This window comes from Diceros bicornis, chromosome 37 (genome assembly GCF_020826845.1).
Source record: "Diceros bicornis minor isolate mBicDic1 chromosome 37, mDicBic1.mat.cur, whole genome shotgun sequence".
Classification (NCBI taxonomy): Eukaryota; Metazoa; Chordata; class Mammalia; order Perissodactyla; family Rhinocerotidae; genus Diceros; species Diceros bicornis.
The window spans coordinates 24,850,928-24,878,370 of NC_080776.1; the positions used below are offsets into that span (position 1 = coordinate 24,850,928).

Here is a 27,443-nt window from a genome sequence, read left to right on the forward strand (position 1 = left end):
AGGTTCATTGCAAATCAATGTAAATTATACATCAGAGCTTGAGTCTAAACACCACTTCTCCTGAGAGAAGAGCTTCCCTCACCTGCCAACTTAATACATCCGGTTCACAGAAAGGACAGTCAGGAGTCATTTAGCTAACCCCATCAGCTCCAGGTCTAAAGCATCCTGGCTGGATTCAATTCCCAAGGAGCTCCAGGGACAGATCCACGGTGGCCCTCAGCCTCTCATCCTAATATGTGGCCACACTGATGGTCAAGCAGTCACCCCACGGTGCAGTCAGGTGTCTTTCCATAATGCTGTTTCTGCCAGCTCATCTCTTGCGGTAACTGGCTTAACTCTCTCCCGTTAAATGCTTCACTCTTTAAAGGCAACAGTATCTTACTCAGCCTTCTTCTCCTGGATCCCACCAGTCTAATCCCTCAACCCTTCCTTCCAGGAGTGATTTTCCATTTCCTGAGTTATCTTTTCCATTCTTCTTTGAACCTCATCAAAATTCAATGTACAGAGACATTATATGGAGACATTCAAATAAGGAAACAAGGATGTTCATAATGAAGAGATTTTCTGGTAGGGCTGCAGAAGGACGCCCTCCTGGCTCCAGGTGGCAGGGTGACTAGCGGGCTTTAAGCCATAAAATCAGTAGCTCCCTTGGGGATTTTATAGACCAACGGAAGTATTCCCCAGACTGAGGTCTGACATAATTATACTATTCTACAAGATGCAATCAAGAGGTATTAAAATTTGCTCTATTTTTTGTCCTCTACACAAACTTCAAACAAATCTACACCACGAAATTATAAAGGCAAATTATGACATGCCCTAGGCTACCGAGTTCCACATGAAACTTCTTTTTAAAATTTCTTGTGACTCTAAAACTCAGAAGCTCTTTTCTCCATTGTGGTATCAGAGGGAAGTGATTTAAAAAAAACAAAAATACACAACCATAACAACAAAAATGCAGTACACTTTCTTTGTGAATAAAGGAGACAGTAGGAAGTTTTTGGGGACCACATATAAGGTATCCAGCCCTCGGGCGGCTTAATTGGAACTAGGTAGGTACTTACAGATGGTCCAGGGTAACCAGGGTCTCCCTTCTGTCCAGCTGCCCCTGGAGGTCCTGAATCTCCCTAGAAGGGGCAGAACAAACATTGCTCAATTGTGGCAGAAGATGGAAAATTCTCAACTCCTGCAGTTGGAAGGGGGGTAGAGGGTGACAGTGACATAGTTCAATGTCCCCCATCACCATGAGAAATCTCTCACTTCAAAAGAGCTTAAGTGTCTCCAAAATTTAAGTGTAGGGACAAATGGCCTTAAAAAAATTGATGTGCATCTCGCCACAGTTATGTTCTCTGGCAGGTAAAGATAAGACAGAAGGTTTCCCCAGAACCGCTGATAAGACGATCCACAGATGCACAAGAAATCAGTAACTGACAGTTAATTAGATCACTACACAATTACATTGTATAGGTAGCCAATCCAATGTTTTAAAACTCTACCTTGAGTAGTAAATGATCTAATTTGACTGTCCTCACTGAGCAAGTTAACAGGATAATTATAAAGATTTTAACTATATTTTAAGCTAAAAATAACTTAGAAACTTTTACCTGTATCTAGACCTCAATGTGCTAATTCAAGACTCAGAACAATCTTAAGAGGATGAGTAGACATCCACTAAAGAGAGTAACCCAGAACCAAAAGTAGCTTAAGGAAGAGGAGTCTTACCACGGTGGGGAGGTAGAGGTGCACGTGTTCTCAGCTTGGCTCGCCTCTGAGCCTGGAGCCCTTGTAAGCATTTCGTGCACCTCATGAAATCCTGCTGCCTCACCGTCTGGTGGGCATGACCGAATGGGACTGCACAGACTTCTGACATCACTCATTCTGAGACTCGAGTCCCCCTTGTGCTATGCTGAGAGCGGACCTTGGGCTAGTGACCCTCGAGATGTGTAAAGGAAGGGCTCTCAGGGCCTCCCCGTAAGGTGAGCATAGCTGAAGGAGGACAGCACAGACACAACCACAGGGAGTCCTGAGGACATCAATCCAGGGCTTAGGATTTCTTTCCTTCCACCCCATTCTATCACTGGCCACGTTGCAAGTGAGAAAGGATAATTTTCCAAGAAGTAATGAGGTGTCAGTGTTCAATCACGCTGCCGCACAAGTTCTCATTCTCCACCTGCAGCCAAGGTGCAGGAAACTCACCCTTCGGCCTCTGACACCTTTGGGTCCTGGTGTTCCGTCTGTCCCTGGTTCACCACGGATACCCTGGGAAGAGAGCCAGGAAGCAGCACATTAAGCTCTGGGGTGGAAGGTATAGCTGAGGGTCCTGGGTTCTGGACCATACTTCCCAGGACAGCCAAATGGCTAACTTTGATTTACTTCTCCACTGGATTACTAGTGCACTGGTGGCATTTGTAGATTCAGCCTTAGCTTATTGAACCCATAGGGATAATATCCTATAGATTACAGCATTTCTAGGTTTACAAAGTATTTTATGGCAGTGCCATTTCATTTAATCCTCACAAGCACCGTGACAAGTGCATATTGCCATCTCCATTTGATAGAAGAGGGAGTGCCTTGGAGGGGGGTGTCTTTCCCAGGATCACTTAATTAGTAAGTGTCTGACCCAAGACTAGAACTGAGATATTGTGATTTTCAGTCTATGGACGTATCAGACTCATCCTAAAACAATGGTGATGTTTTACCACTAGGGCATATTTACCTTAGGACCTGGATATCCAGGGAATCCTCTTTCTCCCTATAAAAGATAAATAAATGACTCAATATTTGGTCCCAGTTTAAATTAATCTAAAATAAATTATTCCTGAGCAGAAAAAGTACATCCATAGAGCAATCAAGAGAAAAAAAGTCACTCTATTACAATTAAATTTTGAGAGATAATTCTTTAAATATACAACATGTCAGAAGTTCAATACTCTTTCTGGATACATACTTTTTTGCCTCTGCGTCCTTCACCACCAACTCCGTCTCGCCCGTCATCTCCCTAAGAGTGGAAAGATGGCGTTACTGCAGGTCCCCATGTCAGGCACATCACAACCATCTCTGTCTAAAGCCCAGTGCTGAGGGTCCTTGAGTCCCTGAAATGTTCCCAAATCAAGGTACAGATCAAAGAAGTGTTCCTACTCCAGCCCCATCCTCCAGGTGTAAACAAGACCATGTCTGTAGGTGGGTGAGCATAAAGGACTTCTTCAGCAAAATAGTGCTGGAAGATTACCAATATAAAAAACTACAATAGCTATTGGTAAAGATACTGTTTGAATGTAAAATCAAACACTCATTGCACCAGGGAATCTTAGAGTTGAGAAGACTCTTGAAGGCCATTTTGGCTTACACATCTATGAATCTTTGATTCTCTTCAAAGCAAGAAGACGGGACTCAATCTCTCATACTCTCCTGAGCCTTCTGTGCTCAGACCTTACCCTCCTCTCCCCCATGCCCCTTCCCACCCTTCTAGGTCATGCCTCTAGATTACCTTCTTTCCAAACGCCTGACTCCCTGTACCCTCAGATCCATCCCTATCACTCCCTCATGGGTGGCTTTCAGAACTGGACACCATTAATTATTTCAAAAGAATCAGAAGAATTTATATGAAATACATATTTATATCTCTAATACATGCACCGAACATGCTACTGTCCGTTTATAGTTTTAAACGGACATTAACAGCTAAAGAGCTGTTGCCCCCAGATTGATGGAAACAGAACCAGGAAGAGATGTCATTAGGTGGTTTGAGTCGATTTTAAAGTTTGATTTTGTTCCCCTTTTGTTTCTGAGACTAAGAGCAAAAAAAATGGATTTTTAAACTTCAGTTAACTGTAGAGAAATTACAAACATGAGAAAAATATTTTCAAGCTTTGGGATTATATCAGTCAGATCAACCTGGTCCATTTATATTGTTTTTAGGTGTAATGACTCATTTTAGAAAAATTTCCAGCGTACTGTAGATTTCTTTGTCCTGTATAGAAATGTATGCTACATCCTTTCAGAATTATTTCCTGCAGGAAGAAACATGCGTGTATGTGTGAGGAGAGAGAGAGGGAGGGAAGGAACAAATACATATCTTTTTTTTTTAATAACCCAAAATGAGATTGTACTCAGTTTTGTAATTGGCTCTTTGCTTTTAATATATTGTGTACATTTTTATTGTCAGTAGAGCTACATCATTGTTTTTAATGGCCACATAGAATTTCAGTATTAGGATACATCATGATTTATATAAACCTTCCAGAATAATGGACTTGCCAGAATACGTTTTTGCAAACTTCTCCTATTGTTTACTTATATCGTATGTTTCTTTGATAGTCTTCAGCTGGTTTTGTAACTTACTCTTTAGTGTACCTTCTGTAATGGAGCATTGACTTGGAAAATATTAAAGATATTTAATCCATTTAAAAAAAAAAAAGAAATGTATGCTACAAAATTATTGTTAGTGAGAAGTTAAAGTGTTTTTAAATAACAATTTTAAAAATGAGTTATCAAAGTAATAATATCTATTACTAGGATGTCTCATTCAAAGGAAAGTTTTTATTTTGAAACTTATTTGTTGCTTATAAGCAGCAGGTTCACTATTTTCAATCACATCCCCAATAATAGAAGAAGAAACTATCGAGTTATCTCTATTTGGAACTAACCCAAGATGCAATGACAAAGACTAGTCCAGCTCGAGGCCCCATCTCCCCGCTGCCTGAACATTTCAGCGAAGAGTCATGCCAGCCTTGGCCCTGAGCACATCTTGATCTTACCGTCTCCCCACGAGGGCCCCGGCTCCCGAGTCCGCCCTTTGGTCCTGGCTCTCCAGGCTCACCCTAGACACGAGAAACAAGGCTGAGACACCTGTGGGTCTGGGACTGATTTAAAATGTGATTCCGAGCTCTGCTTCTGTTCTAAGTGATGTCACTGGAAGGCTTGCTTCAAGCTGCTCGTTTCACCTTTTAAATCTTAATAAAAATGATTTTTTTTAATTGCAACGTTCATGTGTGGACTCCTGGAAAAGAATCCAGGAAGGCTTGTGCTGGGCACGGGGACATGCTGATGGGGAAGAGAGGAAGAAGGGAGAGAAGAAGCCGTGAAAGTTGTTGGGCATTGAACTCAGCGGTGAAACCCAAGAGGAGGCATCGAGACAATTCTGGATTCACTTGAATGCACTTCTTTCACTGAGAAAATGCTGCCCTTTCAGACTGTTATGATAAATAGTAGTTTTTCTCAAGGCTTGTGGAAAGCAGGTTCTCAGGCAGCCTTCATATAACAAGCTGCTGTTATCCAGAATAGTCGAGGTCTGGGGCCCTTGGATTAGCTAGCAGAGCTGCTGTGTGCACTGCCGGTGTTGGGAGAACGTGTGTTCAGTGCAATACCGAAGCTGTGCTAAGTGCCACTGATCTGCTCAAATGGCTCTGAGGCCACTAGTGGCTCCACCACCACACCCTGAGGAAGGAACAGATAATCCACCAGCCGCTGGAGGTTCTGGCTATAAGAAAGCCAACGCCGTGTGTTCCTTCAAGGCGGGGATGGTGATCCCACCAGCCGAGCCAGCTATCAACAGGGGAGTCTGAGATGGGAAAGACCACAAGCAAGGAGGAGGGACGTGTAAACCAAGCAGCTGGACAGACTGACAAATGATGGAGTGGCGACATAGGGTCTGGCGGGGTCCTGGCCTCAGGAAACAAGCTCTACCTTTGTCAAGACAAACCTTTCTTCCCAGGGGACCGGTTCTGCCACGTTCTCCAGGGACACCTGCAGTGCCTCCGCTTCCCTGGAGCGCAAGGAGAGAAGGGCGTCAGGGAAATAGTCACCCTCCAGCCAGTGTGTCTACACCCTGTCTCTCCCCCTGTGGAGGTCAGAGACTGCAGCAAGCCGTGCCACACCTGGCGCTGGAGACCGAAATGCAAACACGCATACAGATGGCTGTGCAAATCTAAAATATTAGTATGACCGCTCAGCGACAGTTTTCACAAATGTATGCACGCTGTAGTAATTAATGTACATCTCCTGAGTTCCTGACTAGAGGACAAACACCCAGATTTTACATGGCTTTATCTCCTCGCCCTTTCCACACCTCCACAGTGAACACCTGATTTGACAGGTGTGGATACCTGTACACACTTATTCATTGAGGGAGTGAATAAACCAATGAAGGAACATAGCTCTTAAAATGTAACGCAGCCTACAGAGCCCAGAAATGACCCTAACGCACACGGCAAAAACCGGATGGTAGACACTATTTGTTATTGTTAATGTATTTGGAGAGCTTCCCTCACCCCTGAACCACTTAAATTCTTGACTAATCAGAGCTTAAATAAATGTTTAAAAAAAACATAAAATCTTTAAAAACAGGTATTTATCAGATTTCAAACTGGGGAAGGACTTTCTAAGCACTGTAAAATATTTTTGTGCATTTATATAGCAACAGGTCAGTTCATTGGCAGTTTATTCGTCCTTATTATTTCTGTCACAAATGATAGGATGGCTCCCTCAATGTCATATCAGACACAAGGGACACCAGGGTAAGTAGTGCCAGGGCATCTGGTCCCAGCTCAGCTAGGACAACTTGTTTCTGCTCATCGTGGCTAATAGCCAAGGTCGACGTTGATGTTTGCAGTCACAACAAGTTTAAGGAACATCTTCTGTGTTGAACTTGAGGATGGGGAGCTCCTGACACAAAATACTGAAGCACAGGGGCAATCTCCAGCAGCCCAATATGAAAAAATACAGCAAATTCTGAAAATATGGGCAGATTTAGTTAGATTTTATGTAGCTCTATCCTAAGACTTCTGAGATGAGACACATCCTTCCTTTGCTTACCATCCAGCTGGCCCATGTTTGGAAGGAGCAGCACTGGGACTTGGAAGCCCCTGGAGCACCAAGAAAAAAGGTCTCTTACTTCCTCAGGGTAAACTAGCCAGTTGCTGCAAGAACTGAGGTCGGACCCAGCATCTGTGTTGCCAAAGAGTTGGGCTAAGGGGAAAGTCTGTCCACAGTAACACCACCCGGAAAACTCTCAGCCCGCTGGGGCAATGTGCTATCTGTTTAGCTAAAGAGAGGGGTGAAATCGAGATGGACTTACCCGAGGTCCGGGAATGCCTTGTTCACCGATCAGCCCTGGAGGACCGGTGGAACCAGGTGGACCCTGGAGAAGTAAAATTTTAATGTAAGTGCTGTGTTAAGGTGACGCACCATGAGCATCATAATATCCAGACAATGGAATATTATTCAGCCATAAAAAGAAATGAAGCACTGATACATGCTACAACATGGATAAACTTCAAAAATATTATGCTGAGTGAAAGAATCCAGACACAAAAGGCCACCTATTGAATGATTCCATTTATATGAAGTGTCCAGAATATGCAAATCCATAAAGACAGAAAGGAAACTAGTGGTTGCCAGGAGCTGGAGGAAGGGGGTGTGACTGCCTAATGGGTACAGGGTCTCCTTTGGGGATGATGAAAATGTTTGGAAACTAGATAGAGATGATGTTTGTACAATGTTGTGAAGGTACTAAATGCCACTAAATGGTTCACTTTAAAAAGATTAATTTTGTGTTCAATTTTGTAAAATTGACTGTCACCTCAATTACGAAAAGAAATACTAGGACATCTGGGAAAATATCCCAAGGCATGCAATCACACCAGGGGGTACTGACCTGTGCACCTCTGGTCCCCTGCTCTCCCGCAGTGCCCTGCTGGCCAAGACCGCCCTTGCTGCCCTTTGGAATGAGAGAAGATGTAGGGAGGGGTCAGGATGGTTTATACCAACATCATCAGTCTGTTCTATAATCACGTCTGGATAAGCGGCTGGGGAAACAATCATAGCTCTACTAGGGGACTGGAAGAGATGGACACGCTAACTCCAGGGAGAGACATTTGACACGTGGAGCCAGTTGTCACTTTGCACTCGTACAATTGTTTCTCGCTCCTGCCTCACCCTGTCCTCAGGATGACTTTGTGAAAGGAGGATATTTGAGACCCAAACCTGTCTTGCACGGGTGAGAAGACTTTGACACCAAGACATGTGACTTGCTGATGACCAGATAATTGGACACATTATGGAGGAGAGACACCCAGGACACCGTCACCTCCATCTTTTTTCCTTCATTTCTTACCCCTGTCACCATTGTCATTTTCATTTTAAGAATTGTTTCCACTGTCATAATCATTTTCACAAGTCTTTGTAGAAGAGGCTAAATTTAAGGAGATGGTAGAAAAGATGGTAGCTGCTGTCTAAGCTGCAAGCCCTGATGGCAAAGGAGAGAGTATTTTTGAACACGTGGGTGGGATTGTATCTTTGAGGACAGTCTCCTAACAGCACACAGTCAGTTGGATTATGATGACAGAAAAGAGGCGCCAAGTTAAGGCTTACCTTAGCTCCTGCTGGTCCCCTTCGGCCAACGCCGCCCTGTGGAAGAAGTCACATAATCTGTGAAGGGGAGGTTGGGATGCTGGCGACGGAGCCCAGGGCTGTCTGTGACTCAACCCACACAGTCATCTGGCACCGCTGTGTGCCAGGCACTGTGCCTCGTCACCCCTGAGGAAGCTCGCTTGAAAAGACACCCTCTCTCCCGCCCTCACCTCGGGACAGTTGTGCTTCTGTGCTGTCCCTGTTCACCATCCAAATGGAAGCTTTGAGAATTACCTCAGGCCTGCCAAGCAAAATAATGACTCCTTCCGGCTGCACCATCCCAGCCAATTTCAAATAAGGAATGTGAAATGGGAATGTCAACCTGTCTATTTTTCTACCATTTTCCTAACTGTAGGGAGAAGGAGTGAAATATGTTAATTGTAATGGAAGAGAGTCCCAAATTCTCCAAATTCTCCTGGCCAAATATAACACATACTTAGTTAAGCAAAGCATTCAAAGTGCACATATGTGAACCTAAAAGGTGTCCTGCATTTGGGCTCATGACTTGGCAACATCTGCCTCAATGCTCCAGAAGTGACCCTTAGTTCAAATAAATGTGGTCTCACTGCATAAGCAATCCATTAATTCCCACTTTATGATTGCTTCCTCTTCAGTGGAAAGGTTTGGATCCTGGATCTATCTTCGCAAGGTTAGGGGTTGGTATGCTGGAGACTGTAACAAACCAGTTGAGATGGGTTGGCCCACCGGTTGCATGAACCCACAAGTCACATTCTCCACTCCCAATGGACCAGCCCAGTGATCTTCAGGGGTGACTGTTTTGCAATTATTCACTGTAGTGACAGCTTCTTTAACGGAAGACCTTGGCCTCCTTCCACGACGACACATGGACAAGTCGGGGGGGAGGGGCCAGGCCACTCCTCCACAGAGTAACAGTCTGGCCGGCCCCTCCCATAGGGGACATCCTAGACAATGACCAGAGGCCCCCAGTGATAAATGATTCATTGCTCAGGCCAGAGGCAGCCTGCGGATGCCATGAAGGTGTGGTATTGGGAGTGAGTAGCCCAGTGGGAGGGACACGTTTCATCCTGGCGTGAGCCCAGCATAGTGAGGTCCTATTGGAAGACAACCAAAACTTCACTGTACTGAATTCAAACCCTAGTTTCTACCTTATGCATAGAATTAAAACTAATTGTATGGACAACTATATTTTAAGTCATTTCATGAAAACAAGTTTTAGCTCTGCTCACAAACTGAGCTGTATAGCATATTATAACAATTGAGTATTCCTCATTTCTTTTTCATTATATAGCTCAACAACATTACTCAAAAATAATACTCCAACCTTTTAAGATAGCATTTTCAAAATTTAAGTTTTCTTCTGAATTTTAAAAGCAAATTTTTGCCCATAGCATATCATCTGATTACAGGTGAAATTTATTTCTTTTAAGACCCCTCACCTCAGCCTACACCCTCTGATCATCCAGCTGCTGATCCCTAAACATGTCGCTGCCACTGGGGAAACAGCTGAGGGTGCCCCGTTCTTGGCTGCGCAGCCCCAGGCAGCTCCTGAGCAGAGCGTCCTAGGCACCCCCAGCATCCTGAACTGCCCCTGGGGATTTACGAGCTTCCAGACCATCTTCTCCCTGGGCCCTGGAAGCATACCAATGGCTTCTTAAAGATAATCTTTATCCCTTTGGCTTTAGCAATTCTTCCACAAGACTCAAAAACTAGGCATGCAATCAGCTCATCTACAATGGGCATATCTGAAATGCCTTGGAGAAGAAATTTCGAAAAGCAATTCACTAGAAAACTGAATCTAGTGTCCTCTCTTGAATTACAGCAGCACATAAAAAACGAGCAATTATGAAAGCAACCACAAATATACAACCCTATCAGCCTTCCTGCCCCTTCTTCCCTATCCCCTAGTTTTCGTGTTTCTGTTTGGATTTTTTAAATATTTAGTGGGATAAAACCTGGCCAAATATTCAAAATCAGGAAAGACATTACTTTAAAAAGCATCTGTTCAGTATGTTTTTTGGGATGAGAGGGAGCAGGACAGCAAGAGGGAGAAGAGACAGAGTACAGAGTAAATGAGAATGAAAGATTTCCATCAGCAGCAAGATTTGAGTGATGATGGTTTCAGAAATCCCTTTAAATTTCCTAAACAAAAAGTTGCTGAGTAACAACGCCCCAGGCAGCGTCTGGCAGATTTGGGGGTCATGTGCTAAATATCAGTGCAGAGCCCCCACCCGCTCCCCTTAAAGCCCTAAGAGGCACTCACGTCCTTCCCGGGTTCTCCAGGACTTCCAGATACACCATCACTCCCAGGGAGACCCTGGCATGGGGAAGAAAACTGGTGTAAGATTCTCATCTGCAAAGAAGAACATCTAACTCTGGAATGTTGCACAAGACACTATGGGAAAAGGGATCTATACACAGAGGGATGGTCGATACTTTGTGGGGTGCACTAGACTTAGGTGCATTCTCGCCCCCACAAACCTTCAGCTCAACAAGTACTTTCCGTAAATATCTAAGGGGCACAAATTCTGCCAAGAAGCCCCTCTCAGTAGGGGTTGCTTCCGTTCCCAGTGGAAACTTCCTTCATGGGCACACATGGTCAGCTTCCCGGGGCCCCCTGCTCCCAACCTCACATGCTCCACAGCCTTAAAGACCAGTCCCACAGTCTCTACGGCCGGTGCCGGCGAGCCACGTGAGTTCTGTTTCTCCGGCCCGCAGCACGGGAGAGCCCAGGAACGAGGAGCACCATACCATGGGCCCGAGGTCTCCCGTTTCTCCTTTGGGTCCTCTCTGCTGGCTGTCCCGTCCTGAGTTACCCTGAAAACAACATGAGTCAGGGAAATGAGCCGTGTATGCAAGGAAAGCCACTGCTGCTGGATTGGGTGGTCAGAAAAATATTAGTTATGATATGAGTATAAGGCTCTGAGGGCCAGTCCCTTCAGCCACGTCCCACCCAGAGAACATCCACCCTAGTCTGATAGAACCTGACCCTGGGGTCAGCAACCACTCTCAGCCCCAACAGGGGGAACAGTTCTTCCTCTCCAGGAAGGACGGTGCCCCAGGCTTGCTCTGGCCTCGTCCTGGCCTGAACGAGAAGAGGCCGGCCCAGTGACGGTCATTTATAAAAAGCTACAGGCTTTATAGAGCCTGAAACAAGAAAAGCTACGAACTCTTCTCTTTTCCTAAAGCAAATCTGAAGTGTCCTGAGACCACATTTTAGGGAAACTTGTCAGGTCTTCACATGTAGGGCCTTGCAAACACTGATCTTTGCAGCTAGAGGGCGAACACATCTCCAGCCACCCCAAAACTCTAAGAAAAGTACAAACCACATACTTTATCAACACGTTTTAAAGCAATTTCAAAAGTAAAATTCTTCTTTTCAAGCCACCTCTCCCCAGAACCCTCTTCCCTACACTCGGGTCACAGATTGTCCCTAAAGAGTTATCCTTACCGGGTCACCTCTAATTCCAACATCTCCTCTCTCCCCTTGGTCTCCCTTAGGTCCTTTGTCACCCTAAATAAAAAAACACAAGCAGAAACTAAAAATTAGATAAGACTTCAGAGTTTTATCTTGTGCTTAAAATTGCATGCCTAGATTCATAAATCTTAAATAGAACAGTGTTTACCATTTGCTCATTTGCCACAAAGGTAAAATTACTTCCAAATATTTCTGATTTGTTCAGGCAATCCACAAATATTTATTGGGGACCCACTCTGAGCCAGGCACTGGGGATTTATTTAAACAAAACACACTCAGTCCCTGCCCTATGAGACACACTCTCCAAACAAGAAAAGATAATATAATGTATCACAGCTGACGAGGGACATGGGAGACACCAAGGATGTACCCCCAGAGGACGTCAGGGTAGGCTGCCTGGAGGAAGCGGTCTTAACATACATGAGTAAAAGAAATATTCCCTAAATGAAATGTTTATAGTTTCTCCATAATAGCAACACTATGGAAATATACTTACTCTTCTTCCAGGACTGCCTTTCTCTCCAGAAGACCCGGGCAATCCTTTGTCTCCCTGCCAAAGACAACGATAAAATGTCACTCCTGGCACAATTTCTACCACAGACTGAGGTATTAGTCACTGGAATCTTCAGGACCACAAGCAGTTTGGACACAAACTGTGAAATTGCTTACATCTTCACCGTCAAGACCATCCAGTCCAATTTCTCCTAATTCACCCTGGGAGGGAACAAGACACACAGGTGAGTATAGAAAACAATGTTGGCAAAGGAAAAATGAGAAATACTGAGAAAGTTTTAAATTTAAAGAACAAAAACAAGCTTGAGTACCTTCTCTCCTGGGAATCCGCGAGAGCCCTGGAAGGTAAGGGAGAGGGGAAACCTTAGCGCCTTCGAGGCTGGTCCCTCAGTGGCAGAATAGGCTAAGGGCTGTCCCCTCCCCCTCCCTGACTTGAACCCCACAGTATCTGAAATTCAATGTTAGAGATTCGTCTGTTTGGATCCCTCCCTCCCCATCACATGGGGGATCATAAAGCTAATTTGCCTGGACCTGAGCACTGGAAGATCTTGGCTCCCTGAGCGGCGGCGGGCGGCGGGGGGGGGGGGGGGGACTCCTGACAGCCAGGGACAGGGGCTCCAAGGCCCCTTTACAACTATGCCGTGTGGTGGCCCTTCCTTTCAGCACCTTCTCTCAAACTTCAGGAAATGGAAGAGAAAGTTCATCAGCCCTTGAATGCAAGTATTTCACACTAACAACCTTCTAGTACGTGCAGTCCTCTCTCGCTCCCCCACTTCCCTGGCTCCTTGCAGAGTCCAGGGGCTGAAGCCGCCGGGCGCTGACCTTCCTCCGCCCTGCCCTGGCCCACATTCTGTCTGTCCTCCCGAATGTTCCCTGGCTGCTTCATGTTTCCATAGGAAACTATTTCTCCATTCTCAGGCCCCCTTCCCAGTGAAGCCAGTGCTCCCGAATGAGCCAGACTTTGGGCTGCCTTCCCATGAGAGGCCACTGGCTGCTGAATGCTGAGAGCAGAGAACACCCCCCACCCCAGCAGCCTTCCTCCCCAGGAGGCATTTGGAGAAACTGTGTGTCACTTTTGCAGATGCCTCTAAGCCCCCTCTTTCCAGCAGGCCGGATGCTGTGGTTCCCTCCCCACACTTCGGGGTCCCCCCCACTGTACCTTTACTCCTCTCTGCCCAGGGCAGCCCTGGAAACCTTGAGTGCCGTTCACGCCAGGTGGACCCCGGTCACCCTGTCAGGAGAAACAAAGGCATTTTACAGGTAAGAGCTCCTTGCCATCGTGTCTCCACTGCGTTTGCATCATTGTGGAAGGCATGCTCTAGAAAGTAGATTCCACTGGCTAGAATACTGACTGAGCCCAGTGGAGCCTCCAGCTTCCCTGACCGCCCCAGCCCATGCACTGCACCTGAGCCTGGCCTTGAACCTGCAGTGCCCTCCCCTGGAGGGAGTGGGGTCTGGGAAGGTCTGCACCACAGAGGATACCTCTTGGAGGGCTGAGGATGAGTGGGCCTCTGGGTACCGGGTGTGGGTGGGTGCTGGGCCCCCATGGAGAATCTCAACCTGACTGCTCCTCTGCGTAGTCCCTGGTTCCCAGCTCTCCAGTGAGGTACTGGGCCCAGCCCTGACACTCAGCACTGCTGGCTGGGACCCTGGTGTCCTCACCTCCTCCCCAAGGGACCCTTTATCCCCATCCCAGGGCTGGGCCTTGTTCTAGTGTCTCAATGCCTCTCAGACCACTTCTGTTCCAGGTTCTGCCTTCCAAAGGCCCTGCTGCAGTTTCTACTTCCCCCTAACTGGACCCCTTGGCCACTGATAACCCAAATCAGCAAACCTCCTCTGGGCGATTTCCCTTAAAGGGCATAACGCCTCCAGGCCTGATTAGATTTCCCTGAGCCCTGGCTTGGGCGCACTCCCACCTCTGCTGGGACATCCGAATTTAGTAGACACTGGGCATGCCATGATTGGTGGCCCTCTGTCTCAGAAGCCACTGAATCCCTCCCTCTGAACTAGAAGAAGTAAAAACCCTGCACTCCATATCCACCTTTGTGGAGCTCAGATCATCGTCCTATTGTCCATAGCAAAGAAATCCGAGTAAAGTTGTTAAGGAAGTTAGAAACTAATTTTTTTCCTAGTGAAAAGTCTTTGGAAACCAAACAGATTATGAACTCCACAATTCAACCCCAACACATGAGGAATAAGGAAGGAATAGCATTTAAGGATTAAAACACTTTTACTTACGGGTCCACCCTCATCACCAGGATAACCTCGGTAGCCATCTTCTCCAGGAATACCCTAAAACAAAGAAAATCAGTTTCTTGGTCAAATCCTGTGGTTTTCTTTGCTCTATATTTAAATATCTGCCTGATCCCCCTTCATTTGGCAGAGCAGTGCTAAAATTTATCACGGCTTTAGGTGTTCCCTTGAACTTAGTTTTTCCAGTCACTATCTGAGTGTAATTATTCCATCAGGATATTTAAGGATCTTGATCTACCAAGAAATCCTGTCAGTCTCCCGTAACAAAGAGGCAGACACTCAGAACCCCTGCTGACCATCAACAGTGAGGCTGCCAATGAATGGTGCCCACTGGTTTTAATGTCATTTTATAAAATGGAGAACCAACGTACCAAAGAATGGATTCCCTCACCCCTTGGGAAGGGAGAATGTGGCAACATTCAGACATGGGTCTGCTCCTCAGATCTCCTGTCCTACAGGCTGGGAATACTCCTCCTTCTCCCTCCTGCATCTCCATGCTGTGATATTAGAGAAATCACCCAGCCAAGTAACTGCTGACTTCCAAAATCTAGCCCCATGTATAAGAAAGGGCAAAGCCACCATACCTTTGGCCCGATGCTGCCGATGGGCCCTCGGTCTCCCCTCTGTCCAGAGCACTTGCAGGGGACTCCACAGCAAGTTTTCTCAGCAATGTTGTCCTATCAAAATGAAAAAAAAAGAGTTCAAAGCTCAATAAGTTCCTGGAAAAAGAGCATAAATATGTCGTAAAGGTCTATATCTGACGTATGTGGATTTCACCATGAGAGATGAAGTCACTCCGGCATGGCACCCACTCAGACTGGCTTAGCGGTCAGGGTGGGAATGAGAAGTCACAAATGGGAGAGTGAAGAGTGACCAAAGGAAAATAAATCTTCTTCACAATGTCACCTCAGGCTGGGCCTTGTTTCTAGAAGTTTCCAATATAGATATTCAAGTTTCAATTTTTAATTACAACTTACATATTTTTAAGCTTCAAAGAGCAAAATCTAACAAACAATTGCAGATGGCCAGGATGGAATGTGGTTTTAAAATGGAGATCCATATGTCCTTCCTCAGAACCACAGACAGAGTCAGGGAATATGGTGCCAGCCTGGAGGAGGCCCCGGGAGCAGCCGTGGTGTGGGGCAGACACCAGTGGCCCCGCCTTTTAGCCACAGCACTACAACTCCAGGCCCTCTAACACCCATCAGAGACCCTCAACATCCCCTTCCCATCCCAGCCCCTGACCTTATGTGGGAAAGCACACAGCCAAACTACATTTGCACCTGCTAAACTGAGGGTGGTCAAATGCATTTTCTTGCAGTGAGCTTCCTAGAGTTTTCACTTTCTCCCATGTCCCAGATCTGTCAACTAACTCAGCCTCTTCCCACCCAATAAAAAAAATTCTAATTCCAGCCTTGGGAAGAAGGTGGGAGGAAAGGAACGGGCAGAGTCAGTTTGTCTCATAGTCCATTGTTGCCAAAAGAATCTCTGAGTTCACCACTCAGCCCCACATCTCCCAAAAGCCCCCCCGCCCCGCTCCCAAACCTGGAATTAACACCTCCAGCTGAGAGAGCCTGAACTCACGAGGATTTGGATGCCCTGTAGGGGTGCAGGCAATGGAAACTATAAGAGAAGGCAATAGAAGCACTTCTCCACCCAGAAATGAGCTTTCTTTTCTTATATATTTTTGTTTTCATTGTGTAAGTTTTCAGATGCTGTGGACACTGTTTCCTGTTTGGGGAGGGTCAGTCTCAACGTTATGCCTTCTCAGCAATCTTATGAATGAAAAGACATGCATTAAAGGGAGCAGAGGAAATTCTAAGGTGACAACATCAGTGTGCCTAGATGCCCATTTTCCAGCTCTTTGTCTGTCTTGCTCTTGGATATCTCTGTTTCCAGGACTCGCAAATTTTATGGCAGCAAGGCAGCTCCCAAGTGACTTAAATGAATTAAATTGCCCACCCAGAGGTGGCTCCCCCATTTGCCTGGTGAATTGAGACTTCATTATCTTGAGATGCCAAAGACTGTGGTGTCTAAAGCGGTTTGTGCATAGAGACATAAAAACTCACAAGCTGTTCAGCTAGTTCATAATCCAGGTCTAGCAAGTTAAGCCTCAGGGGCCTGTTGTACATGAATCCTCGCCCGAACTCCAACTGCATCAGCTGCTCCAAATTGGCTACACGTTCAAGGCCCACCAAGATCAGAGCTTGGACACCTGCGAGGAGAAGCAAAGTTGAACAAGGCTCACCTAGGCATTCGAGAGCCACAACATCTTTTTTCCTCCTAACTTTTTTTAAAAGAAAACTTCAGTATAAAATTTGGCTTTTAACTGAAACGTGTTTAATCAAACTAGTTAGCTGCTCTGAAGAACTGATATACTGGAACTTTGGAGTCCTCTGAGCAATTATTTCAGATACGTCAACAACTTCAACAAACTGAATAACATAAATATAGGAGGTGACACCATGAGGTACATTCATACATAAATTCTCAACCTCTGGTCCTACATAACACAGGTATGCTGTAAGGAGGACGGAAATATCATACCTCCAAAGTCAGATAATAGCCATCTCGTCACCGTTGCTCAGGAAAAGCAAGCTGATACATAGAATGTTCTTATGATAAATTATGATCCCATAAATTCTTCCTAAACCTCTGGTGTTGGCATCCACTTTTTGATAATCAGGGCTGCCCAATTCCAAAGCAGATAAACAGTCAAATACTACATCTGATAACAGGCATCGTTGCTTACCCAGTCAACTTAAATTTGGACAGCACACTTTTGTTATTTATTTTATATTAAAGTGTATTTTTACTTAATGTTGCAGTATTTTTGAGCTGTGATAACTGCAAACCAAAACGGCAATATTTTTGGCTAGAAAATTAATTCTTAGTTTGCATGATGCAGCTAAATGAATCAAAACTTCACGTTCTTTTGCAAAAGCATCATGCTTTCTGGATGTTCTACCCCTGGAATGAGTCGGAGAACCTGTGGGGCCTGTGCCAGGACTTGGTAATAAGGCTGTCTAGGCTACTTAAGGAATCCTTGTTAGCCCCATCCCACAGCCCCAGGGCAGGCCACAGAGGGCAAGATGCTGGGAGACGGAGTCCCCCAAGAGAAGCTGCTCCCCCAGAGGACTCCGTTAGCAAAGCTGTTTCTCTCCAGCAGAGCAGGGCGCCTGCTTCACCCAGGTTTACTTCTCACGTTTAGAAAGCCCCGGAACCTACCTCCTTCTCGGAGTGCCTCAGATGCTCTTTCTAAGTCAGCCAGATCTCCATCCACCCCATCAGTAAAATGAATGACCACCTGAAAATAAAACATGCATCAAACCCCAGCGGAAACTAAAAAGAAACATCACAGACTCTTGTAAGGGAGAACAGCCAGTTCAAACCCCTCATCTTACAGCCGAGGAAACTGAGGGCCAAGATTGAGAAACAAGCATCCCGCATTCATAGTTCTTTGGTATGGTGCAATAAATGAGGTATAAAATAAATGGGTATATTGTGGTGCTTGATTTATTAAATAACACAAGCAACAATGGAAATAAAAATGTTTTATCTCATTCTCCTATTTATGTGATATAGTTTCTGGAAATCATGTGTGTATGTGTGTTATGTGCTGAATTATGTCCCTCTACAATTCCTCTGTTGAAAAAGTTCTAACCCCCAGTACCTCAGAGTGTGACTGTATTTGGAGATAGGGTCTTTATAGAGGTGATTAAGTTAAATGAGGTGATTAGGGTGGGGTCCTAATCCACTACGACCGGTCTCTTTCCAAGAAGAGGAGATTAGGACACAGACACACACAGGGAAGACCATATGGAGACAGAGGGAGAGGACACCATCTACAAGCCAAGTTGAGAGGCCTCAGGAGGAACCAACTCTGCCGACACTCTGATCTCGGACTTCCAGCCTCCAGGACTGTGCGAGAACAAATGTCTGTTGTTTAAGCCCCCAGTCTGCGGCACTTTGTTATGGCAGCCCTAACAAACTGATGGGGTGTGTGTGTGTGTGTACACACACTATATATGTATGTATGTACACACACACATAGAGAGCAAGACAGAGAAAAAATATATATAAATACAGAACATACATATTTAATGGGTAGGACTACAATTAAACATGAATTAATCACAAATTCAACTCATTCAATTTAATTGAATTTAATTACTAATTTCCAGGATTTTTTTTTAGAGCTTAAGTAAAACAAGGAAGATATTACATTTCAGGCTATTATGGTAAGTTGATGATAAAGGACTTTTACGTGCAGGCACTACCAATGCCGTCAAACGTGAAAAGCGCTTACGAAAGAAGAGTTCGGGGGAGGGGGCTTCCGGACATCAAAGCGTTCCTCCTGACCCTTAAAAATCCAGCAACCGCCCAGGAAGCTGACACCAGGGAGAGCCCTGCTCACCTTCACACTGTCGGGCGAGGACTGCCTGAACTTGTTCTGATAGACCTTCAGGGTGTCCGCAGTGAGCACGTAGGGGTGCTGGTTGCGCATGTTCCGGAACTTCTCAAACAGCTCTGGCTGGTACTCGGCAAAGTCGAAGGCCTCCACTGGCCCCAAGGGTGTGTTGGCCACCACCGACACCCGCACGGTGGGCATCTGGCTACCGCTGCAGCTGATTCTTTGCATCTGGCTGATTCTATTCAAGATGTTGTCTAGCTGGGACTCAAGGCCCTTCTGACTCACAAATACATTCTGATCACTTGAGCCATCAAATCCCAGAATCACATCCAGATTACAGGCTATAAAGGGGAAAAGCAGGCGATGAGCCCTAAGTCGAGGCTGTTGAGATGAGGTCAGCAAGTAGGCACAGCCCTAGGCATGGACCGGGACATCCTGCTCGAGGGCACAATGAGATCTACATTTGAGCTTGGAGAAGCAATTAGATCTGCCTGTCTCACAGGGGAAACTGATGCTGACTGTTAGGAACCAAAATTGTGGGCCATTTTAATGTGCTTGCTTTTGTGGGGCTGTTAATCAATTTGGGCGTGATATAGAGTTGGTGTTTAGTTGCATCCCAAGTTGGTGCTTTAAATTAAACACACTTGAGAACTTAAACACCCTGATCTCATGTAATAGATCTAATAAACCTATAAACCAAAACAATGATCAATAAGTCTGAATTATTTGGGGGATTAAAGAATAGGGGGAAAAAGTAAATCTTGTAAGAACAAGAAAAGACAGACTTCCACTCTTACCCTGGAAAAACATCCCATAACGGTGGGATGACAGCCAGGACAGCTAGGTGACAGCCAGGACCCAACCTATAAGGAGTCCATAGGCCAGCACTGGGGACCTAGGTAATTAAATAACTTGCAAACATCGACAGGACAGGATTGAAAACATGCACCTATAGGGGATTACCTCTGGAAACATCGGTGACACCCGGACATAAGGTTTCATGCATTGCATCATGCAGAGTTTCCAAAACTTGCTCGCTCAGTTCTGACAGCTCCTGGACGCTCCCCACTCGGAACGCTGTGGCACTGTTGGACGCTATCTTCCCAACCTCCTCTGAGTCGATGTTCCTCACGCCCACCGCAAACACTTTGACACCTTTCTGGGTGAGTGCCAGGCTTGCCTCCTGAGCATCCTCTGCCGACTTTCCTCCCGTGACCACAAAGGCAATCTGAGGGACCCTCTGATCCAGGCGGCTGCCCGCCTCCGGCACGAAGTGGTTCAGCCTCAGGTGCTCCAGGCCCACCTTGGTGTTCGCGTGTCTGCCCCCTTTGTAGACCACTTTGTTGATGGCGTCGATAATCTGCTGCTTGGTGGAAAAGTCCTTCAGGAAGAATTCGTCAGTCGGGTCAGAGTTGTACTGGACCAGCCCCACTTGGATGGAATCGCCCCCTTCATAAAGCGTGTCCACAATTTCAGACACGAAACGGAGCACTTCCTGGAAACTGTCCCTCCGGAAATTGATGGAACCATCCAAGAGGAACACAATGTCTGCTTTATTTTTCTCTAAAAATGATTAAAATCAAAGTAAGAAGAAATTTGGTTTCCATATCCAGAACACAAATATACAAAATGTAAATTTAAATAAATGAAATAAGACATTCCTGTAACTTATTCACAGTAACAGCTTTGCTCTATTCCAAGCCTCTGTAGTTCCTGAATTCACAGCCCTCAAAACACTATGCTAAAAACAAGAAGATAAATAATAAATCATCTAAACAAAAAGGAGAGGGGACATAAACACTCAGTGAAACTGAGTCCCAATTATCCCTTGCAAATAGTAATATGCCATGGATCAACGGTCCATGATTTCAGGTGTTTTAGCAAATACCACTAAACACTTTTCTTCTGATCAAAAATAAATGGTGATCATTGGCATGAGATGAGGGGAGAGGTGCTAGAGGCGAGCAAGAAAGGGCTGGGAGAAACATTGGAAAATGGGAAGCAGACCCCATGCACCCTTGGAGGATTGCCTGCCAGCATGCTGAGAGCTTTGTGGGAGCCTGCTGAAAATTGATGGTATTTGGGGTTATTTTCCTAATTATAATCAAGCAATCAAGACTGGAGTTGAAAGGGGCATGAACTGGCCAACTTCAAAGATGCCATCCTATTCTGAGAGCCAATGAGTCTGTGGTTAACCCTCAGTGCACCTTTATAGAACCTTTTGATGGGGCTACAGTGAACCTTATGGAAGCTCATGGAAGCCTCATAGAAGAATCAATGACCATATGTTTTCTAGGATATATTTCCTTCTACAATTTCAACTGAATTATTTTTCCAGTATTTAATTTCTAATATTATCTGCAGCAACACCTCTGAGAGAAGAAAATTATTCAAATGAATGCTAATTACATTTTTTCAATTAAAAAAATTGTCACACTCTGCAGTAATTGGTCCCACAGCTCATACCTGGCCGTGAGGGAGAAGGTGTGTCCACTCCCGGAGGTGCAGGAGTGACCCCCGAGGGTCCAAAGGAGTTCATGATCCTTTCTTCTATGTTGGGGAGCTCTCTGAACTCTCGCACCGTGAAGACCAGTCTGGGGTCGTTGGTGATGGTCTGCAGCTCTGTTCTGTCGATGTTTCTGTCTCCTACCCCTAAACTCACAATCCCTGAGGAACTTATCACCTGTGAATACCTGGAAACATCATCCTGGGATTTTCCACCCAGAAACAGAACTAGATGTTGGGGTACGCCGTCTTCTATCCGGCTCCCAGCAGACTTGACAAAGAAATTTCTCGCCACATGTTCTAGAGCTTTGCCAGTGTTCAACGGAGAGCCCCCTTTGAACCTCAGGCGACGTATGGCGTCTAGCACGGTGGCCTGGGATTTATAGGTCTTCAGGTAGAATTCAGGGAAGACGTCATTGCTGAACTGCACAACACCAATTCTCACTTTATTGGGGCCAATGTTGAGTCTTTGAACAATCCTGCTAACAAAATCTCGAATGTGTGCAAGGCCATCAGCTCTCACGCTGTCAGAGCTATCGATTAAGAAAACAATGTCTGCAGCATCGCTCTCAACAGCTGCGAATAAAAGAAAAAAAAGGAAGAAAACTCAGTACACAACTGGCACTCATCTGGTTTTGTTTCTGAACTTCGAATTATACAGTCATGTGCCACATAATGATGTTTCAGTCAACAACGGACCACATATACGACAGTGATCCCATAAGATTAGTACAATGTAGCCTAGGTTTGTAATAGGCTATACAATCTAGGCTTGTGTGAGTACACTCTATGATGTTCACACAACGACAAAATAACCTAACACATTCCTCAGAACGTATCCCCGTCTTTAAGCGACACATGACCATACTCTGAACTTTGCATTATATTACACCATAATATTAATTAACATTAAAATTATAAGCCAATGTGCAAGTGTTTATGTCTTGGGCTTTTTAAAATTAAGTATTAAAAGTTGGGCCTTTTTCACCAAAACAATTTTTGCTTCTTGAAATATGTGAAGTTCTCCAAAACTTTCTGAGTTTACTCTATTTTAATTTTGGCTTTGCAGTCTGGCTTACAACTAATTTTAAAAATGTAAGCAGCATTTAGACACTAATCCTCTATTGCCATAATCTACAGAATCATGAACTACCAGAAGGAGTCAAGATCACCTGGACCAACATCTTTGTTGTACAACAAGAGAGAGACAGCTGAAGTCAAAGGTCTTCTCCACATCCAAGGCCACCACTCAGCTAATGACACCTGGAGAATCCCAACTCTCCCAACAGGCCACTACCTCTCCCCAGGTGTTTGATTCACAGTATTTCTTTCTGCTTCTATACCTCTAGCATTTATACAAAGCTTTTAGTTTCACTATTATTTCCCCTATTTTCTTTACATGAGTCCATTTTTAACTATAAAATTAATCAAAAAGTTCTGGAAAAGATGAGCCATGTTTTTCTCTTAGTTAGAATTCTAGGTACTTCTCAGATGCCATTTTATTAAACTACTCCCATGTTGCCACTCAACAATTCAACCTGTCTTTTGCCTCACAAACCACTGGGCTACTTATAGTAAAAACATAGCACAGCCAAAGCTGAGCCAATCACAACATTGAACCATTCACATTGAGAAAGAGACAAGCCGGCCAGCACACACAGCCTGGTCTTGGGTTCTCCTGTAGAACACAAAAGGTTTCACGGAATATCAGAGAAAGCCATGCTGTGACTATGACGGATCAAGACAGAAATGAGGTCACGCTGTAATCACATGCGAACACTGACAAAAAGAAGACAAAAATAACCAAACATTCCCCTGTCCTGGCTAATAGGAGTGACCACTGCTTCTTTACCAATTACAGAGTTAGCTATAAGATTTAGTAAGATACCCAGTCATAGAATTACTTCAACTTCTTGACAACATCCGATCTAGGGCAAAGCCCCATTTCCTTAAGCCTTCCTCAACATCACCTACCACAGGCTCAAATTCTGTCATAAGTTCTTTCTAGCACCGTCTTAATGAGATGCCTCATGGTTCACCATCATGTGCATCCTTCCTCCCTGCAACAAGCAATGGACCCAACTGGCTCAATCACAGATGTCCCTTCATTTTAATTTAATTTATCGTGGTACTATAGATGTTTGAGCCTGTTATTTTTTAAATCAAAAATACTCAGAGAACAGCAACAACAACAAACACCCAATCTTACCTGGAGGAGGATAGCGAGTACTGGCCAGGATCTGCTGTATCTGCTCTGAGGTCAGGGTCGTGATGGGGGTCAGCAGTTTCTGTTCCAGGCTGGGCAGCTCCCGGAAGCTGCTCACTGAGAACACATACTCAGGGCTCAAGGAGATCTTAACCAGCTCCTCCGGGTCTGCATTCTTTGCGATAGTAAATGGCGCCACACCAAACTGCTTGAGCTCTGCTGCCGAGTCATCTACCTCATCGCTAGACTTCCCAGACGAAATGAGGACCAGGAACTGAGGGACACCCTCTTCAATCCGGCTCCCCAGTGGTCTCTTGAAGATATTCTTTGACACGTACTCCAGGGCACCCCCAATGTTGATCTGCCTCCCACCTTTGGGCCGCAGCCGCCTCACTGCGTTCTGCACTTCATCCTTGCTGGAGTGGGCATTCAGCAGGAATTCCACCTTGGGGTCCTCACTGAACTGGATGACTGCCACCCGGGTCGTGTCAAAACCCACGTCCATGTAGTCAACCAACCTCTCAATGAGGCTGCGGATGTACTGAAACTCAGGGCCAGCACTTTGGGACCCATCGATGAGAAAGACCACGTCCTTCTTGCTACCAACATCTGCAAATCAAACATGATTGTGGGCCTCAATTTCATTGGCACCAAATTCTTAGCATTAACAAACCACCTCCCAGTTTATTATAGAATTGTCACCTGAGGGGCAAAGTATCCTAATTCTGACTATTATAATTAAAATACCAGTGCCAGGAGTGAGTCCTGGCATTTCAGTGATTACAAGTCAGGGAGAAGGGGAGGAACCAGCAAAAGATAAGGAAGAGTAACTCTGAGCAAGGCAGAGACTAGACACACAAGAGCCATGTCTACACCAAGTGGGGATGGTGTTTCAGGAAGGAGGGGCTATAAACTGTGACATATGTGCTCACAGATCAATCAAAATGGCGCCTGAGAATTGACCACTGGGTTTTGCCAGATGGAGGGACCTTAACAAGAGCACTTTCTGTGGAGTGGCAAGAGGGAACGACAGATAGGAGTGCGTTCAGAAAGGAGCTATAGAGAGTATAGACAACTCTTTTAAAAGGAGACCAGTGCTACTGGAGGGGGAAGCAGAGCATCGAGAGAGTTCTTACAAGAGAAGAAAAAGCAATGTGTTTGCATCATGAAGGGAATCATCCTTCCCATCCTCAGTGGAGAATTGATGATGCAGGAGAGAGAAGAATTGCAGATGATGCCCTTGAGTAGGTGAGAGGAGAGGCTGCCCGAGGAAGCAGAGACAGTTCGCCCTACTAACAGGGGGCAAGCTGAGATATAGACATCAATACGAGGAGAGATCGAGTAGAGCTTCTGGAAGATTCTTTTCCAATTTACTATATTTTCTCAGTGAAATGGAAATCAAGATCACCATCTCAGAGTAAGCTGAAGGAAGAGAGTATAGAAGAAGCAGGATAGGGAGAAAGAAGAAGGTAGAAAACAGTCCCCTTGAAGAGTGGGAGCACAAATGGACTAGGAATCGCATCATTGTAGAAATATATGCTTGTATTTGAAGTAAAGAAGCTGCACATATGCTGTGACAATCTTTCCAAAGTGCATTCTCAGGAACACTGGGACCTCAAGATACATCATAGAAGGGGACTCCTGCAGTCAAATACGTTTGGGAAATGGTGCATTCTCTTACCGTATTGAGATACACAAAACACAACAATTAGGGGTGGAAAAAAAACAACCCTCACTTTTTTTATCCTACTATTTCCTAAATTTATTTGATCACAAACCCTTCAGAACGTTCCATGGAAGCCTGTGGGGCATGCTGTGCTGTGTGCTGGACCCCAGCGAGGAGAAGCTGATCCCCTCTCAGTGGCCCCATGCCAGCACCCTCAGCTCCCTCCTTCTCCCAAAGGGCACTGTGCCCTGCATCTGACTCTTCTCTCACTTGCTCTACTCTTCCCTTGTTTTTTCCCCTGCCTTTCCTAGTCCCCTCCCCAAGCCCCAAGGCTGCACATGGTATTCCTAGAGCAAGGGCAAGGACACAGCTGCCTTTTCACCACTGTGACCCTCCCCACCCAAGTGCCAGAGAGGTCCCTGGTGGGTATTTTCGGAGGGGTGGATGTGTCTGAGTCCCCTTCCTTCCCAGCAGCCAGGGCTCCTACCATTTTTCAGTTCATTGTATCAGGCCTAGGAAAGGAGAAGAGGAAGTGGGAAACAGAATAAACTACAGTCATAAGAGCCAAGTGGCCTTCCTGCCAGCTAAGACACTTAACTTTTCAGCACCAAGCAAATTCAAAAGCAATCTTCACACTTTGGCCCTGGAAATACCAACATTTCAGAAGCTATGCTACAGCTTGACAGAGCACCCATGGTCAAGCTTTCTCTGTGACCACGGAAGGCTTCCAGCTGGACCTACAGGGGCAGCTTAGATCTGATGCTGAAATATGTTGTCAATTAGATGACTGCTCCCTTCAGATATCCACACAGAAGCCTTTATGCACAGTTAGGGAGTCGGCGCTATAAACCAAGCATATGCTTCTCTTTGAGATTTTAATTTGGCCAAAAACATGAATCTTAGCATCTCCCCAAGCCTCTGCCATTTCTGACCACCACGGCCAAAGGCACATGGTTCTTAATTCTTCATGTAATTCTAATTTTCACTCCACATGGCAGAGGAAACAAAATTCAGAACAGCTTATAGCCCACAGTCCAAACAAGGAGCCCCAGATGTTTTAAATAACAATGATCCAAAGAATCCCCTTCTTACCTGGGCTTGCAGTAGGCAGCAAAACTGGCTTCAACCTGCTCAGCTCTTCGCGGCTGAGCTGAGTCACTCTCTCGGAGATGACCTGTTGAACGGTCTCCAGCTGCTGGAAGGTGGGAATGGCCACGGCGAAGTCTGGGATGAAGGAGATGGTCTGCATCTCAGTGATGTCGGCGTTCCCGATGCCAATGCCAATGGGTACTGCCCCTCCTCTCTTCAAGACCACCGAAGGACCCCTCACGTCATCCCCAGACCTTTCGGCCGTGAGGACAATCAGGAGCTGGGGGATGCCTTCTTCTATCCTGCTTCCAGCAGAGCCAATCAGGATATTTCTCAGGACAAAGTTCAGGGCAGCCCCCGTGTTGGGGGTCGGCCCTCCCAGCAGGGTCAGCCTGCGTATGGCACTGATCACATTCTGCTGGTCCATGTATGAATTCAGGTAAAACTCGGGCTTGGTCCGGTCGCTGTACTGCACCAGGGCCACACGTACCCGGTCCGGGCCCACCTCCAGGCTCTCCACCACTCTCTGGACAAACTCTTTCAACAGAGGGAAGCCACTCCTGACACCGTCAGAGCCGTCAATTAGAAAGACCACATCCTTTTCACCTGAAACTGGGAGGAAGACAGCCTCGGTGACTCATACAGAACATAAGAGGAACAATTTCATACCAATTGTGGTGGGCTCAATTATGGGCCCCATAGATATCCAATTATGAATCCCCAGAACTTGTGAAAAGGACTCTGCAGGTGTGATTAAATTAAGGATGTGGGGGATGGGAGATTAGCCTCAATTATCCAGGTGGATGGGGGAATCAATCTTGTGTCACTGTAAGAGGGAGACGAGGATTCTGAAGGAGGGAAAGATACAAGAATAGAAACAGAGGTCAGAGAAGAGAAAAGATGCTTCGCTGCTAGCTTCGAAGATGGAGGA

The 27,443-nt window shown here is 45.6% G+C and overlaps 1 protein-coding gene across 1 annotated transcript in view; it reads right to left on the minus strand.

The window, feature by feature from the left end:
- Positions 1-27,443, minus strand: part of COL6A3 (collagen type VI alpha 3 chain) — a 67,462-nt gene that overhangs the window by 20,233 nt on the left and 19,786 nt on the right. Inside the window, exons 7-31 of the mRNA XM_058533281.1 lie at positions 26,516-27,124; positions 23,761-24,366; positions 21,513-22,127; positions 20,010-20,609; positions 19,050-19,387; positions 17,861-17,939; positions 16,702-16,847; positions 15,217-15,309; positions 14,618-14,671; positions 13,539-13,610; positions 12,691-12,717; positions 12,536-12,580; positions 12,363-12,416; positions 11,840-11,902; positions 11,140-11,205; positions 10,652-10,705; positions 8,371-8,406; positions 7,655-7,717; positions 7,076-7,138; positions 5,702-5,764; positions 4,758-4,820; positions 2,948-2,998; positions 2,717-2,752; positions 2,197-2,259; positions 1,065-1,127 (exon numbers count right to left, since the gene is read on the minus strand). Coding sequence (XP_058389264.1) covers positions 1,065-1,127; positions 2,197-2,259; positions 2,717-2,752; positions 2,948-2,998; positions 4,758-4,820; positions 5,702-5,764; positions 7,076-7,138; positions 7,655-7,717; positions 8,371-8,406; positions 10,652-10,705; positions 11,140-11,205; positions 11,840-11,902; positions 12,363-12,416; positions 12,536-12,580; positions 12,691-12,717; positions 13,539-13,610; positions 14,618-14,671; positions 15,217-15,309; positions 16,702-16,847; positions 17,861-17,939; positions 19,050-19,387; positions 20,010-20,609; positions 21,513-22,127; positions 23,761-24,366; positions 26,516-27,124 — 4,022 coding nt within the window. The remainder of the gene's footprint in view (positions 1-1,064; positions 1,128-2,196; positions 2,260-2,716; positions 2,753-2,947; positions 2,999-4,757; positions 4,821-5,701; positions 5,765-7,075; positions 7,139-7,654; positions 7,718-8,370; positions 8,407-10,651; positions 10,706-11,139; positions 11,206-11,839; positions 11,903-12,362; positions 12,417-12,535; positions 12,581-12,690; positions 12,718-13,538; positions 13,611-14,617; positions 14,672-15,216; positions 15,310-16,701; positions 16,848-17,860; positions 17,940-19,049; positions 19,388-20,009; positions 20,610-21,512; positions 22,128-23,760; positions 24,367-26,515; positions 27,125-27,443) is intronic.